The sequence below is a fragment of the Capsella rubella genome, unplaced genomic scaffold (genome assembly GCF_000375325.1).
Source record: "Capsella rubella cultivar Monte Gargano unplaced genomic scaffold, Caprub1_0 scaffold_7, whole genome shotgun sequence".
Classification (NCBI taxonomy): domain Eukaryota; kingdom Viridiplantae; phylum Streptophyta; class Magnoliopsida; order Brassicales; family Brassicaceae; genus Capsella; species Capsella rubella.
The window spans coordinates 7451542-7466228 of record NW_006238917.1 but is presented as its reverse complement, the minus strand read 5'-3'; the positions used below and the strand labels follow the sequence as shown (position 1 = coordinate 7466228).

The 14687-nt window shown below is 37.2% G+C and overlaps 4 protein-coding genes across 4 annotated transcripts in view; 1 reads left to right on the top strand and 3 right to left on the bottom strand.

Moving 5' to 3' along the window:
- Positions 1-6332: 6332 nt before the first annotated feature.
- LOC17877671 (putative F-box/kelch-repeat protein At3g24610) lies at positions 6333-6983 on the top strand. The gene is made up of 2 exons (XM_023779690.1): positions 6333-6465; positions 6517-6983. The coding sequence occupies exons 1-2, from the start codon at positions 6333-6335 to the stop codon at positions 6981-6983; spliced, it is 600 nt and encodes a 199-aa protein (XP_023635458.1).
- Positions 6984-8046: 1063 nt separating this feature from the next.
- Positions 8047-8986, bottom strand: LOC111829723. Its single transcript, XM_023779689.1, has one exon. The coding sequence runs from the start codon at positions 8850-8852 to the stop codon at positions 8142-8144; it is 711 nt and encodes a 236-aa protein (XP_023635457.1). The 5' UTR covers positions 8853-8986; the 3' UTR covers positions 8047-8141.
- Positions 8987-12022: 3036 nt separating this feature from the next.
- Positions 12023-13256, bottom strand: LOC17877474 (F-box protein SKIP27). Its single transcript, XM_006282643.2, has 3 exons — positions 12822-13256; positions 12661-12735; positions 12023-12563 (listed from the first exon to the last, which is right to left on the bottom strand). The coding sequence occupies exons 1-3, from the start codon at positions 13221-13223 to the stop codon at positions 12357-12359; spliced, it is 684 nt and encodes a 227-aa protein (XP_006282705.1). The 5' UTR covers positions 13224-13256; the 3' UTR covers positions 12023-12356.
- A 447-nt stretch (positions 13257-13703) lies between these two features.
- Positions 13704-14687, bottom strand: part of LOC111829312 — a 2933-nt gene continuing 1949 nt past the window's right edge. The window contains exons 3-4 of the mRNA XM_023778050.1: positions 14505-14678; positions 13704-14417 (exon numbers count right to left, since the gene is read on the bottom strand). Of these exons, the coding sequence (XP_023633818.1) occupies positions 13704-14417; positions 14505-14678 (888 nt within the window). The remainder of the gene's footprint in view (positions 14418-14504; positions 14679-14687) is intronic.

The following is a 14687-nucleotide window of genomic DNA, read 5'->3' as shown; positions in this document are numbered from 1 at the left end:
TCTACCTTTGAAGGATGTCTTAGTTTGTCCAGATATTGCTAAATCTCTGCTGTCTGTGTACAAGTTAACAAATGACTATCCCTGTTGTTTCACTTTTGATTGTGATGGTGTTGTTGTTAAGGACAAGGCAACTCAAAAAGTTCTGACAATGGGAAGCACAAGTGATGAGGGTCTATACTTGCTGGAGAGTCCCAAAGATAAGGTGTTCTACTCTACTAGGCAGATCTCTACCAGTGATGAGGTTTGGCACAGGCGCTTAGGACACCCTAATCCTCAGGTCCTTCAGATTTTATCAACAAATAAGGCAATTCAAATAAAGAAGAGTTTCAACAGGCTTTGTGAAGCATGTCGGCTTGGAAAGAGTACAAAGTTGCCATTTTCTTCTTCTGTTTTTAAAGCATCCAGACCCCTAGAAAGAGTACATTGTGATCTATGGGGTCCCTCTCCTGTTCCATCAGTTCAAGGATTTAGGTTCTATGTAATATTCATAGATCAATACTCCAGATTCTGTTGGTTTTATCCATTAATAAGGAAATCAGATTTTTGCTCAGTTTTCATCAAGTTTCAAAAGTTTGTTGAGAATTTGCTGCAACATAAGATTGGTACATTCCAATGTGATGGAGGGGGAGAGTTTACAAGTCAACAGTTCTTACAACATCTTCAAGAATCTGGCATACAACAACATATCTCATGTCCTCACACTCCTGAGCAAAATGGTTTGGCTGAGAGAAAGCATAGACAAATTACAGAAAATGGCCTCACTCTATTGTTCCAAAGCAAGGTTCCACAGAGGTTTTGGGTTGAATCATTCTTCACTGCAAACTTCTTGAGTAATCTGCTTCCAACAACTGCTCTTGACACCTCCAAAAGTCCATATGAAATGCTCTTTGCCAAGGTCCCTGAGTACTCAGCATTAAGAACTTTTGGATGTGCATGCTACCCTACTCTGCGAGCCTACTCTCAGAACAAGTTTGATCCGAAGTCGTTGTTGTGCGTCTTTCTTGGCTACACTGACAAGTATAAAGGCTATAGATGCTTTTATCCACCAACTGGGCGTGTCTACATCAGTCGTCACGTCATCTTTGATGAAAACTTCTTCCCTTGCTCAGATACTTATGCCAACTTACATACAGCTTCTGCAACTCCCATGTTCACTGCTTGGCTTCAGCAAAACCCTGCAACGGTCTCCTCTGAAAGTCAAGTGTCTCACTCTGCAGAACCTATCCCTTTGCCAACTGTCAGCAGCAAACCTCTGCAACAAAGCACTGCAGTTACTCTTACCACTACAGAAGAAGAGTCTACAGCAGCTGTCACCAATGGTCAAACAGAACCTGCAACAACAGAGTCTTCTGAGCCTTCACCTATAAATGAAGAGGAGAGTTCTGTAAACACTGAAGCAATCATTGACAATGCTAGTGTTCCGACAACTACCTCAGGTAATGCAGCGAGTAACTCACAATCTCATCATCCTATGCAAACAAGGTCCAAGGATGGTATAACAAAACCGAATAACCGGTATGCTCTCCTAAGTCACAAAGTCTCCTATCCTATGCCAGCCACTGTCACTGAAGCTCTGAAACATCCTCAATGGACAGAAGCCATGAATGAAGAAATGAACAACTGTCAGGTAACAAAAACATGGTCTCTTGTTCCTTATACTTCTGACATGCATGTTCTTGGCTCCAAGTGGATTTTCAGATTAAAACTCAATGCTGATGGTTCATTGGATAAGTACAAAGCCAGATTGGTAGCTCAAGGCTTCAAACAAGAAGAAGGCATAGACTACCTTGAAACTTACAGTCCAGTTGTCAGAACTGCAACAGTACGAGCTGTTCTTCATCTTGCAACAGTCATGAATTGGGAATTAAAGCAAATGGATGTAAGGAATGCTTTTCTTCATGGGGATCTGACAGAAACAGTTTACATGAAGCAGCCAGCTGGATTCATAGACAAAGATCACCCTGATCATGTTTGCCTTCTTCATAAATCCCTCTATGGTCTCAAACAGGCACCAAGGGCCTGGTTTGACAAGTTCAGCAACTTTCTCCTTGATTTTGGGTTTGTTTGCAGCATCAGGGATCCTTCTCTTTTTGTCTGTTACAAGAATCAGGATGTTATCATGCTTCTCTTGTACGTTGATGACATGATCATCACTGGAAATAACTCCAGTCTCCTCAATGAGCTCCTCACTGCTCTGAATGAACAGTTCATGATGAAAGATCTGGGTAAATTACATTACTTTCTGGGAATTCAAGCTCAGTTTCACTCACAGGGTTTGTTTTTGTCTCAACAGAAATATGCTGAAGATCTTCTCATCTGTGCTGCCATGGCAAATTGCTCAACTGTATCCACACCTCTGCCTCAGCAATTGGACAAAGTTCCTCATCAAGCAGAACTCTTTGAGAATCCCAAATATTTCAGAAGCTTGGCAGGGAAATTGCAGTATCTTACCCTCACAAGACCTGACATTCAATTTGCTGTCAACTTTGTGTGTCAGAAGATGCATGCTCCAACAGTGTCTGACTTCCACCTGCTCAAGCGCATTCTTCGATACATTAAAGGCACTACAACCATGGGGATCTCCTTCAACAAAAACACTGACTTCAACCTTCGTGCGTTCAGTGACAGTGATCACGCAGGATGTCACAGCACACGAAGATCAACTGGGGGTTTCTGTACATTCCTTGGAAACAATATCATCTCTTGGTCCTCTCGCAAACAGCCAACAGTGTCCAAGAGCTCCACTGAAGCAGAATACAGAGCCATGTCTGATACAGCGTCAGAAATCACATGGTTGGTAAATCTTCTTCGTGATCTGGGTTTTACAAAAGTAGAGACGCCGGAACTGTTCTGTGACAACCTCTCTGCTGTCTACTTGACTGCTAATCCGGCTTTCCATGCTCGCACAAAACACTTTGCCACTCACTTTCACTATGTGAGGGAACAGGTCGCCTTTCGGGAGCTTATCGTTTATCACATATCAGCCGACTACCAATTGGCTGATATCTTCACCAAATCTCTCGACAAAGGTCCTTTTGAAGCTCTGAGATTCAAACTTGGTGTCGTTGTTCCTCCGACTCAAAGTTTGCGGGGGAGTATCAACAGCAATCCACAAAACGGCAAGGCTTTGCAAAAAGGCCTCAAATCAGAAAAGCCCAAAGCGCTTCCGCAACTGTCCAAGCCCACCTATGAAAGCAAATCTCTGCAACGGTCACCTGCAGTAAAAGACAAAAGCAGAGCATTTGCAGAGGGAGCCTTATCACCAAATCGTACAGAGGTCAAGGTGAGCAACAGATTTCAGATGCTACAAGACAACGACCAAGACGCGTGAAATCAAAACCAAAAGACAGCTCAGCAATCATTGGATACTCTAGGTTAATCCTTTGTATGCTATAAATATGTAATATGGGCTGTATTTGGAAACTAAGGTTGAAAGCAATAAAATCACAAAATCTTTCAATTTCTTCAGAGTTGACCACGCGGCCTTGTCTCTCGTCTCCAAGAGCCACCACTCTCTCTTAGCTTCCCCTGAGCTCTTCTACTTGAGATGGGAGATGGGTTGCACTGACGCATATCTTTACGTATGCATGCGCGTTTTTCCTAACCGAACTCCAAGCTGGTTCATCCTCACCCCTAACCGACGGCTGAGCCCCGTCCCTTCGAACCCTTATCAGCCTCCCAATTCTTCTTCTTTCGTGGTGGTGGAGAGTGGGATCTATGTTATAGGTGGGCTCACTAAGGATGGTATTCGCACTTCGGATGTCTCTTTCCTAGATTGTTACTCGCATACATGGCACCGCATCAAGTCCATGAATATGCCTCGAGCTTCCGCATTGGCAATTTTGGTAGACGGGAAGATATTCGTGTTTGGAGGGTCTAGGGATTACGATAAATCGACAGAGGTATTTGATCCAAAGACTCAAACTTGGACCCCTCTTTTTGGTTCACGACAAAGTAAGGATATTGATACACCAGACAATAATAAACCTATCTCACGAAGTGTGGTTATGGTTGTAGAGGGGAATAACGATCCTCCGCTATATGAGGAGGGTCTAAACTTCAACTTCTTGTCAAGTGATGAGATAGGAAACAGAAACGATTGGTGTATCATTGATAAACAATTGTACTGTCGCAGTAACCGCGGAAAAATCTTATGGTGTGAGCTAGATGAATTGGATTGGAAGGAAGTGAAAGGTTTGGAAGAGCTGCGACACTCTTTCTCTAATTCAAGGCATTCCTTTCGTATAATCAAACTCTGCAATAATTCAGCTGGAAACATTGTCATCTTTTGGATCTCAGAGAGTTTAGAACTTTGGTCTGCCGAGATTTATGTGGAGAGACGCGAGGGAGGCGAGACTTGGGGGAAGATTAAGTGCTCCAATGTTGTCTATAAAGTTGATCCTTTCTCAAACCCATCATATGGTGTTAAGATCTTATATTCTGCTTCTGTCTATGTATGAAGTTTTAACTTTTTTTCAACTATTGCACCTGTTTCTCAAAAGACTGTTTTTTTAAATATCTTTTTGCTGGTTCTATAAAAGTTACTTTTCTCTACATTTTAAACTAATTAGTGTTAATAATGTAAACTAGAAGTATTAATTGGGAAAAGTTGAATTTTGAGAAGTGCCACTATAGCCTAGTGGTGAGTCATTAGTTGTCGTCCCTTCTCATATGGCATTTAAGCACTGTAAATAATAGACTTATATTGGACGTGGGGGTGTACTTGATGAGTTTCAGCTATAGCATATTAGAGCAACCACAACAAGAAAGACCCATTTGGCACTCTTGCTTATATTTTTATTATTAATTTTGTAAAGTTTGAAGAGAAGAGATGATATTGAGGTTTTTAAATTTATAGTTCTCCAATGGTAAGAGCTATGGGGTTCTTTAATATTTTATTATTTTAAAATTTTAAAATTATTGTATTTCATAAAATTTTAAATAAACATGAATTTTAAACAAACATGACATATAATCAAAAATATATATGAAAACCATAAAAGAAAATAAATACGTCAATTATGTTGATTAATTATTGAAATTTTTTGAGAAATACTCCTTTTGGTGTACTTTTTTTTTAAAATATCTCATTTGTCTATTCATTTTCAAAAATACCCTTTTTTAAATATAAAAAATTATAAAATTTTATATAGTTTATTAGGTAGAATGTGTTATGATTGATATATTTATGAATGCAATTTTTTACGGGTTGGTCCATCAAATATACAATATGAATGTATATTTTTCCAAGATGAATGCAATCTCTTTTAAGGTTAGTGCTAATAAACTATTTAATGTGGGTATTATTTTTAGAAAATTCATATTTTACAAATGCAGTTTTTTATGGGTTGATCCGTCAAAACATACATTATAAATGTGTTATTTTATAAATATGATAAGAATATGTATTATTTGGGACTCAATACGAAAGAAAAAATGCATATAGGTGTTACTCATGAAAAAAAATCTTGATACATATTTTCAAAAATTAAGAGTTTAATATTACACACAACTATCCGATTAAAATAAATTAGTCAAATCATACATTATATCATGCATTATTCAATATTTAAATAATATAATCAGTTAGTTAATAAAAATTATTCAACTAGTATATATATGTTTTCTTTGACGTCTTAAATATATAATATATGTTCTGATAATCACTAAATAAAGGAAAGTAATCGGCAACTCTATCAACAAAAGAAGAAAAAAAAAAAGGTATTAATCCTATTCCTAGTTACCACAAATCTCTCTATAAAACAGTTTCTGTCCGGATCATAGAGAGATCTCACAAAAATCGAGGAGGAGGTTCCTCAATTTTGCGTTGTTGTGAATTGAAACTGATCATTCAACAGACGATGATGTTCAACTCTTACGCTCCAGAAGTGCCATCGGACAGTAGAAGGAGGAAGAAGACGTCTCCAGAGTTGTCTGGGTTATCTTTGTTACCAGATGAGATAGCTCTAAGATGTTTGGCTCGCGTCTCCAGAGTTGACCACGCGGCCTTGTCTCTCGTCTCCAAGAGCCACCACTCTCTCTTAGCTTCCCCTGAGCTCTTCTACTTGAGATGGGAGATGGGTTGCACTAACGCATATCTTTACGTATGCATGCGCGTTTTTCCTAACCGAACTCCAAGCTGGTTCATCCTTAGCCCTAATAGAAGGCTGAAACCCATCCCATCGAACCCTTATCAGCCTCCCCATTCATCTTCTTTCGTGGTGGTGGAGAGTGGGATCTATGTTATAGGTGGACTCACTAAGGATCGTATTCGTACTTCGGATGTCTCTTTCCTCGATTGTTATTCTCATACATGGCACCGCTTCAAGTCCATGAATATGCCTCGAGCTTCCGCATTGGCAAGCTCGGTTGATGGAAAAATATACGTGTTTGGAGGGTCCAAGAATTACGATACATCGGCAGAGGTATTTGATCCAAAGACTCAAACTTGGACCCCTCATTTTCGTTCAAACCAAAGTTGGGATATTGATACACCACACAATAACGATATCCCAGATCATGTGGTTATGGTTATAGAGAGGAAGCAGGATTCACCGCTATATGAGGAGTATGGAAGCTTCTACTTCTTGGCAAGTGATGAGATAGGAAGCAAAACCGATTGGTGTATCATTGAGAAACAAGTGTACTATCGTAGTACTCGCGGAAAAATCTTATGGTGTGAGCTAGATGAATTGAGGGATTGGAAGGAAGTGAAAGGTTTGGAAGAGCTGCGACACTCTTTCTCTAGCTCAAGGCATTCCTTTCATATAGTCAAACTCTGCAACAATTCAGCTGGAAACATTGTTATCTTCTGGATCTCAGAGAGTTTAGACCTTTGGTCTGCCGAGATTTATGTGGAGAGGCGCGAGGGAGGCGAGACTTGGGGGAAGATTAAGTGGTCCAATGTTGTCTTTAAAGTTGATCCCTTCTCAAACCCATCATATGGTGTTAAGATCTTATATTGTGCATCTGTCTTTGTATGAAGTCATAATATTAATTCTCTAGCTTATGGTTAAACAAACCTAGCTTATTGTTGTTTACTACACAGTCTACAGAGCATTTAACTCTTTAGCTTCCTCATGTTTCTTTTTTGACAATGTTTCATTTCATCAAACAGAACAAAAAAGGCATAATTAAACAATTTAGGATAATTTAAGTTTATTAAAAAAAAAACTCAGTTTAGGAATGTTGGTACTTTGAGAATGTTCATGATTGAGAAGAAACCCCTGTTTATATTTATTTTCAATGAAATATCCAATATTTTTCACACCAAAAAGCAAAGAAAAAAAAGAAAAAAAAACCCGGCCGTCTCCGCCGTTGATGTCGCTTGTCGATGAATAAAACCTGTTTAGGCGTGAACAACCCTATTTCCTTGTTGTAAATTTGTGTTTGTGAATCTTGCTCCAACCTTTTATGACCTAAAAGGTTTTTCCATTATGGGACATTGCACCACAATGTTTGTTCTCTCATGCGATGTATAGAGTATAGACATATCTATAAATTAGAATATTTGTTATCATGACTCTTGACCAACAAAAAAGAACTACCACCATCTCGTAATCTCGTTATATCTCTGATCAAGAAAATTCAACTGATTTTTTTTATGATGAGTTTAATGAAAACCTTACTAGGAAGAACATCTCCTACATGACTTAAAAAATTGCAACGTCTTAGATTTTTAAGAATATGAAGGTGATCTTGGGATTTGTTGGCTTTAGATTGCATTATTTCATTTATTATATTCATCCACCTAGAGATGTAGCTTCATTATATTGCTAGTCAATTAATTCCCTTGAATGTACAAATAAAAATTGTTGGTATTTTATAAAGGAAACTAAAAACGAAATCGCCATTATTTTCCAAGATTTTAAGCATGTATCCAATACGCTGCCGTATCATCATGCCGTCGACGTCGTATTGGTTAAAGATTACGATGGGTAGTGAATAGATTCGAAACTCTTTAATTATGCGGAGAGATTTAATTAATAAGTTCAAAACTGTGATTAATATCCTCGTATATACATAAACATACCATAATGATATATTTTGTAGTATATAAAATGAAGTGACCATTAAAATGTTGCTTTAATTATATAAAAAACTTTTATCTTTTTTTTTTTTTCTTTGTAATCCGAAAATGCTTAATGAGAAGCAAAAAGATCGATCTCGATCAAACCATCTTCTTCTTCTCCATGAAAATCCAACTCTGTTTGGTTCCATTTACTCAGCATCTTCTTGTAATTATTATGCTCGTCCAGCTTAATCTCTATCAGACCTTCACCTCCAATCCCATCGTCTTCCCACCTGAATCCCATGTTTTCCGGCGAGTTCCATTCACCCATCTCCGGGAAATTGAATTCCGACGATGAACCAGAATCCGATTCCGAATCTGATTCTGGGTAACACAGAGACAACGACGGGTATCTCTCGATTCCCTTAAACCGGGTCGTCGGGTCTTTTTCCCCACCCGGGTTCTCCTCTTCTTCATCATCATCGTTCTCTTCGTAAGCTTCGTGAATCACCTCCAACGGAGCTCTCAAGTTCCACTCCATAAAACCACCCATCAAATCGGCCGGCTTCGTGTCGGAACCGCCAACCGAAACAACCTTGTGAGATTCTTCACTCTCCTCGAGATTCACCTTGCTTGTATCGGGTCGGGTGTTGGATTTTCGGGTCGACCCGAGACGGAGAAGAGAGAAGAGGAGAGCTCCGGAGATGAGAAGAACAGGAGAGAGAAAGATTCGAAACGAATCATTGGGAAAGTAGATGAGGAAGAGACTGTAGAGAGTGATGAAACAAGAGAAGAGAGGATGAGAGAAAGAAGAAGAGACTTGTACAGCTTCTTCTCCCATGGCGTCGTCGTCGTGTGACGGTGTTTTGAACTTTGAAGCTTATTTAGAGAGACAGAGACAGAGAAGAGAGACTTTGGTTGTCGTTGCATTTAAATGCCCCGAGAATGGGTTTTGTCTTTCTTTAAACAGTTTCAAAGGTAGTCAACACTTATTTAATTCTCATTGTTTGAAGCATTGAATTTGTTTAATTAATATAGAATCTTTGAATTTAATAGATAGACATTAGAATTAATTCACGCAATTTGGATTTGTAGATAAGTTCATTCACGCATTAGCTTAATTATACATACATAATGATGAAAAAGAATACATATACATGTTGAGTAATAACAGAGAAGAATATTTCAGTTTTAACCCATACAAGACATAATGACGTATTGTCTTGATTCTTTACAAAGGGAATTGAGAATTGTTTCTTGGGGTGTTGTTTGGTTTGGGAAATGTGAAAAGGCTTTAAAGTGCGTATGACAAAAGGCTACGAATTTTTAAAATTTAAACTTTTGCGTAGACGACGTGGTTCACTCTCATGGAAACTATATAATTGGCAACAAAATGAAAAATTAAAAGTCTAAACAAGAAAAATTTCTGAAATTGTTATCACAAAATTTATATTTAATATATTTTTTACAAGGAACAAAAATCTTTCAGATGATACCTCTCTCTGTTCTTTCTTCTGTATAAATCTAACTTAAATATCGTTTTAACTTTGATATAGATATATAACTTAACTAATTAGTACATTAATCTTTAACTTTAACTTTGATTAGTTTTGTAAGAATATGTGTATTTGGGAATAATCAGGAGATGATGATACATGTAATTTACCCAATAACCAGATTAACTAACTTAACTGTTTAGTTACCGAGATGATCGTTTGGTCCCCCAACAAAGGCTACAAGAATAAACAATACTGGTAGAGTTAGTAGTAATAATTTTAAATTACGCTTAAACTTTGTTTAACTTCGTAAACTGAAATCACTTTCATAAATTGCACTACCTAGGTTTATAATGGTTGAATATATTGACTCACCGTGACAATTATATTTTTTTAATTAAAAAACAATGAATCAGTGTTGATAAGGAAAAATAATATTGACATAACCTATGAAAAGTTTAGGAATGACCAAGAAAATTCCATTTTGAACAATTTCCACAAATATAATTGTGGAAATATCACTTTTCTTAAATTATTTTCTACTGTAGTCTCCTAAATGTGTTTATGAAACAATCTATCTATATGTATCTACAGTATATACCTGATCATCGAATATTTATTGTCTCTAGTCGTTAATATCCAACAAGTATTCAATGTCACTCAATTATCAAATCGTATAGTATTCCCCACTATAACCAAATACAAATCTAAATAGATTGATACAATTTTTGTTTTTTTTGCCCACTTTGACGAATAGATTGATAAAACTTCCCCACCGTATAATTGAAGTTGCATGCATGGTGTCATTTCTTTACTTTGCGTTCATTTTCATCACACAACATGTTTGTTCAATCTTTTTGCATTCAATTATTTTTTCTCTCCACATGCATTTTATCCAACCACTATAACACATTTTGTAATAATGAACGATCAAACAAAGCAAAGTAGTTTTGCTTTATGTTTGTTGAGATAGAGAATTGTGAAAGCTAGCCTGAAAGTTGGTAGTTGTGTCGTGTGTGGGCATTGGGCAATGGTCTTTTGCAAAATGTCTTTCTATGTCATATAGTTTTAATTCTTTGTAAAATTGGACACTTTGAAGTTTGAACATGCATGTGATAAAAGAAGAAGAATAGTAGAAAATTTGGCATGAACGTTTCACTTTTCGTTAGGTTTGGTTCATTAGGAGTATAATTTTTCTTTCGAATTTCTTAGGTTCATATATGAAAGATTACAAAATTGAGTTAAATATTTTGGTTGTAAAAGTCGACAAAATTAATCAAAGTATTGATGATTAGGGAGGAATGGACCCAAATTAAAGGACATAGACCACGTGAGATGGAACTGTATTTGGACCGACCACATCCATCACCTAAGCTTGACTTCCACGAAATGATTATCAGAATTGGTTGTCCAAAAAGGTTTATAAAGCAAATGAACAATTAGTTTTTGGATTGTGATACACCATTATATAAAGAGGAATTAAGACGACCATCACTTTTCTTCTTCCTTTTCCCCTCCTCTTTTCTTCTCTTGTGTCTCTTTCAATGCATGGGTTAAAGTAGATACAAAGCTATTCTATTTAGATAATGATAATGAGAGGCATAGATCGAGATGCATATGGGAACGTTGACGTATCACGTATGGATAAAATGTAAATCTTGATAAATAAAAAGTTAAAGTTAACCGTATGTTAGATATATAATCATCGTTTAGTGAAAAAGATAGCTGTAGATCGATATAGAATCTATCGAATGTGTAAACATGCATTGGAAACTGAACGTAGATAACTATTATTCTCGATGTAAAATTGAAAATAGATTACAAAGATGTACTATAAGAATTCATTGCAGTAGATATTGTTTTTTATTCGACAACCAATCATAGTTTTTTGGTTTTCTAGTTTTCCGGTGAAAACTTGAATAATTGGCAATAGCAGAGGACAATGACATGCATCTTCGGAATCCCGTATATATATATCCAGTGTCCAGAGAGACAGAGAAAGAGAAAGAGTCACAATCGTAACAAAGAGCATTGTTGTAACAACATTATTGGCCTAATTTTAATAATTTCAATATGTTCGTATATTGTAGTAATTGTTATTGTGGAGAGTTGCTATCGAATGCACCATCCTATTAAATGTTCAAGTAAGTTTCATAAATGATATTTCATTTTCTCTCATAACTTAGATTTCATGCATTGAAGTCAAAACTAATCATACACACCAGTCTTATGAATATGCAGTGGGCTTAAGAGTTCATTAGATCAACAGTATGCAGCCACAGGACTATTATATAATATAAGTCTATAACCATTTGCGTGTATCAAATGCACTTTGAATTTTTATTATGGAGTTGTGAACTTTGTATGATCATCAAGTTCGGTGTCTAGAGAAATGTTTGATGAGTATTTTGATGCATGAATGTTAATTATTATGTTACTATATAATGATGATAAAAAGTTAGGTGATAATTTAATGTTAGTCATAATAAGTTAATTTAATGTGTTGACATAAGTATAGGAATTGATAATTTTTTCTTATTGCAATCTAAAGAGTAAAGACAAACAAGAAACAAAAACAGAACCTTGGATACTCTGAGTCTCTGACTAAAACCCATAACACTAAAATACATATATCAGAAAAAACCATTTCCAGTTCCCAATGTATGCAAGATGAATTTATATACAAAAATCATCCCTAAAACCCTAAATTCTTCTGAATCAAAATGCAAACTAATCTATAAACTATAACCATCACTGAGGATTTCACAGTAGTAGTGAAAGAGTGTAAGTAACAACACTTAACCACCACTCGAACCAAACCATTTACAAACACATAACAACATGCACTTTCAAGTAAACAATGCCACAGAGACGCTTGAGAGTTGCTCTTTCCTCTTGGCCTTGGTCCAACGATAGTGATTCGGTGCGTTAGGAGGCTCTATGTCTTCCTCTTGATGGCTCGGATCCGATATCTCCTCGAGCTTGATGGAGTTGCGAAAAGCACGAGTCTTTCTCGGTGTTGTGTACGCAAAATGTAACCTTTTGGCTATCAAACTCTGTTATACATATAGAACAAAAGTTGCAAATAAGAACACTGAAATCTGAATCAATCCATCCAAGTGCAAATAATGGTATAAAATAAATGGAACTTACAGCTTCTCTGATTGATGTAGATACAAGTTTAAGACTCTTGAGATCATCATGATCCACACCACAAATCACACGAATCTGTAAAAAGTTCAGTTTCTTAGTAATTAGTAAACCATACCAAATCAAAACAGATTAAGAAACTTTAAACCAAAACTTAAATTTACCAAGAGATCTTGAGGCAGAGACTCGAGTCGAGATTTCTCAGAGGAAGAAGAAGAAGAAGAAGAAGAAGAAGAAACAATAGTTCTTCTACAGCTTCGTTGTCTCTTCAACGAACACTTCACCGGCGGCGATTCAGGTACCACCGGAATCTCAACGGCCGATCTAGAGAGAGATTCACGTACACAGCTCGAAATCAAAATCCTTTTCCTCCCTAACCCTCGCGTGAACCTCACTGATCCTAAACCTAACTCTAATTCCTCTTCCTCACCGTGAAATCCACCGTCCGACTTCATCACGGACCCTCTCTTCGTCAACGCCATTGTCGTTCTTCTCCTGCTACTGAGAAGCTTCTCCGAGAACCACTCAACTACTTTAGCAGCGATGAAATGGAGACAATGGATCATTTAGTTACAACGCTCAAACAACGAAACACAGAGCAAAGCAGAGTGAGAGAGAGAGATTTGCTGAAGAATATAAAATAAAATCTCGGATTCGTGAGGAGAATACACGTGGCGGTTTGTTATTGGACAGCCGTCATTGGCGTTTTGTGTTTCGATCCGTCCAAGTTTTTAAAGCTTCTGTATCAGTTACCGTACAAGATAAAAACCCGGTTTTTGCGGGAGGCTTAATCAATCCGTGTGCGTGCGGTTGCATGGGATTATCAGTGTACCGTAAATTGATCGTTTGACACGTGTACGTTTAGTTAGTTTGAACGGTGTGGATTAAGTAAAGCAGCCGAGGAGTTTGATGGTTTTGGGAACAGAGGAGTTCATTGGATTCTGTTTTGATGGTGGTTGTGTAGCATGTGGAAGAGATAAGTACGTATTGGAAATTTTTTTTTTTTTTTTTTAGTCGGCCAACTGGTCTATTATATTAGATGTATGTTACATGAGAAGATACACATCAAAAAAACAAGATACAATCATAGGAGTCTGATTCGTTCTACCTTCTCTAGCTAGCATGTCAGCTATTACATTGACTTCTCTTCTTATAAATTTAAATTTGTAAGAGCCTTTTGCTAGCGCCAAGATATCTTCGATGTATCTTTGAATTTCTGCAACTTCCTTAGCAGCATGCTCTCCATTTGTTAGCTGATCTAAGCACCTGTAAAGAATCTTTGAGTCTCCACAAAATATAACCGGGTAATAATTTAAACGCTTGACTTGAAGGATAGCTTCCCGGAGTGCAATGGTCTCTGCTTCCAGCGCAGTCATGGTAGGGTCTATAGATGAGGAGCCCTTGATAAGGCATTTACCTTGATAGTTGTGCAAAGACCATCCGATTCCTGCTTTGTCAGTGGAGTTAATCCATGAACCATCTGTGTAACAAAAGTAAGAGTTAGACTGATCCATGGTTCTATGTAGAGATTGAGGATTGTTACTGTCTTTATGTTCCTGAGGCTTTCCATTGTAAGACTGGTTTAGACTGCTGGCTTCCTTCCACAATTTATAATCCATAATAGCTTGATGGATAATTGTTGGTATAGCCCATCTTTTGTTTCGGAATAAAAGATCATTTCGAGCTTTCCAGATGCGCCACCCAATGAAAGGAAATAGGCAGTCTGTTGGGGACTCACTCTCTTTCACATTGAGAAGGTCCTGGAAAATATCAAGAAGAGAAGATTTATGAACAAACTGACCTGGATTGATAGGAACAGGAGACAATTCCCAGATTTCTCTTGATACCCTGCAGTGAAAAAGTATATGCATGATAGATTCTTCAGCTTCACCACAGAAGTTGCATTCTTTCTGTATTTTTATATTTCTGAGAGCTAAGTTTCCAGTCACTGGAAGAGCGTTATGGAGAACTTTCCACCAAAAGTGTTTTATCTTCGGTGGTACATGAAGAGACCATATAAATTTCCAAAC